Source organism: Helianthus annuus, unplaced genomic scaffold (assembly GCF_002127325.2).
Source record: "Helianthus annuus cultivar XRQ/B unplaced genomic scaffold, HanXRQr2.0-SUNRISE HanXRQChr00c023, whole genome shotgun sequence".
Lineage (NCBI taxonomy): Eukaryota > Viridiplantae > Streptophyta > Magnoliopsida > Asterales > Asteraceae > Helianthus > Helianthus annuus.
The window spans coordinates 265-2444 of record NW_023395539.1 but is presented as its reverse complement, the minus strand read 5'-3'; the positions used below and the strand labels follow the sequence as shown (position 1 = coordinate 2444).

The window sequence follows — 2180 nt, the reverse complement described above, 5'->3', positions numbered from 1 at the left end:
ATAATATAAAATGATACACGGTCATTTGATAATAATAAATTCTCCATTATGAATAGGAATTATAAAATAATTCGTTAAAAAGACTTCTTTCTTGTCTCCATTCCTATCTTGTCTAAAATAAACCACTCCAAATTATCTCGATTCATGTTATCTTATTTACCTACATACATTCATACCGTACAAACCAAAAACTACTCTCATTCTAATTTCCAGTTTACGTTTTCACTGTTAACAATGGCTGAAGCTGCTGCTGCTGCCCTCGTCAAAGTCATTTTTGACAAGCTAGCCGATGAAGCCTTCAAGAAATATGCCCGCTCTCAGAATATTCACTCGGAGCTCAAGGAATTGGGGATCACGCTGTCCCAGATCCAAGCTCTGCTTAATGATGCTTCAAACAAGGAAATAACTGATGAGTCTGTCAGACTATGGCTCAACCGTCTCCAACATCTGGCTTACGATATCGATGACATGCTCGATGATGTGGCTACTGAAGCTATGCATCGTGAGCTGACCCTGGAATCAGAAGCAAGCACCAGCATGGTAAGAAAGTTCATCCCAACTTGCTGCACAAAGTTCTCACTAAGCCATAGGCTGAGTCCCAAGTTAGACAGTATTACCACCCGGTTACAACATCTAGAAAAACAAAATCCTGGTTTGATTGTGAAAGGTGAAAAGCCAAAAATTAATACTAATAGAAGAAACGAAACCTCTTTGCTAGAATCTGATGTTGTTGGGCGAGAAGGTGAGAAAAAGAGATTGCTCAACCAGCTGTTAGTAGGTGAATCATCTAAGGAAAACTTTAGTATCTTACCCATAGTTGGTTTGGGTGGAGTGGGAAAGACCACTTTGGCTAGAATATTGTATAACGATACGCGGGTGACGGATCACTTTGAACTCATGGCTTGGGTTTGTGTTTCCGATGAGTTTGATGTATTCAAAATAAGTGAAACCATCTTTGAATGTGTGGCTATAGAAAACAAACAGTTTAAAGATGTAAATCAGCTTCAAATTGCTCTTAGAGAGCAATTTAAGGACAAACGATTTCTACTAGTACTTGATGATGTGTGGAATCAAAACTATGATGATTGGGAAATACTAGTGCGTCCATTTCATTCTGGGGCTGCTGGAAGTAGGGTAATCATGACAACTCGCCAGCAGGATCTGCTTAAAAAGATAGGTTTTAATCATGTAGACAATCTCGAGAGTTTGTCGAATGAAGATGCTTTGTCTTTGTTAGCTCTACATGCATTAGATGTAGATAACTTAGATTCGCATGAAACACTTAAACCACAAGCTAAAGGTTTCGTGAAAAAGTGTGGTGGTTTGCCTTTAGCTTTAAAGGCAATTGGAAGGTTACTCAGAACAAAAACCGAGGGAGAAGAATGGGATGACGTGTTGAAAAGTAAGATATGGGATTTAGAAAATGCTGATGCAATTGTTCCAGCCCTAAGGCTAAGCTACCATGATCTTCCTGCTGATTTGAAGCGCTTGTTTGCATACTGCTCTTTGTTCCCAAAGGACTTTGTGTTTGACAAGGAGGAGTTGATATTACTATGGATAGCTGAAGGGTATCTGAACGAGTCAACTGCAAACAAATCACCAGAACGCTTGGGCCTTGAATATTTGAGAAATTGCTATCAAGGTCCTTTTTTCAACCCGCACCTAGTGGCGAACCCTTTTTGTGATGCATGATCTCATGAATGACTTGGCCACATTTGTTGCTGGAGAATATTTTTTGAGGTTTGACAGTCAGACGGAGACGGCAGAGGAAGCTTTAGGCAAAGTACCGACATATGTCATTTATGCGTGAGCACCATGTGGGTTTCCAGAAGTTTGAGGCATTTCAAAGAGCAAGAAGTTTGAGAACCCTGTTAGCTGTATATGTTGGGGTAGAGCAAAGCTGGAACAAGTTTTACATATCCAATAAAATTTTGGTTGACTTATTTCCTCAGCTAACACTGTTACGGGTTCTTTCTTTGAGTCGTTTTGATATAAGTGAGGTACCGGATTCCATTTGTAGTTTTGGACCATGTGAGGTATCTTAATTTGTCTCGAACAAATATCTCAAAGTTACCAGAGAATGTTGGTAATCTTTACAATTTACAAACATTGATCGTTTTTGGTTGTAAGAGGTTGAGTACATTGCCTAAAAGCTTCCTAAAGCTCAAAAAGTTGAGGCA

The 2180-nt window shown here is 39.4% G+C and overlaps 1 protein-coding gene across 1 annotated transcript; it reads left to right on the top strand.

The window, feature by feature from the left end:
* The first annotated feature begins 226 nt into the window (after positions 1-226).
* On the top strand, positions 227-1692 carry LOC118489712 (putative disease resistance RPP13-like protein 1). Its single transcript, XM_035987236.1, has one exon. The coding sequence runs from the start codon at positions 235-237 to the stop codon at positions 1690-1692; it is 1458 nt and encodes a 485-aa protein (XP_035843129.1). The 5' UTR covers positions 227-234.
* Positions 1693-2180: the final 488 nt, after the last annotated feature.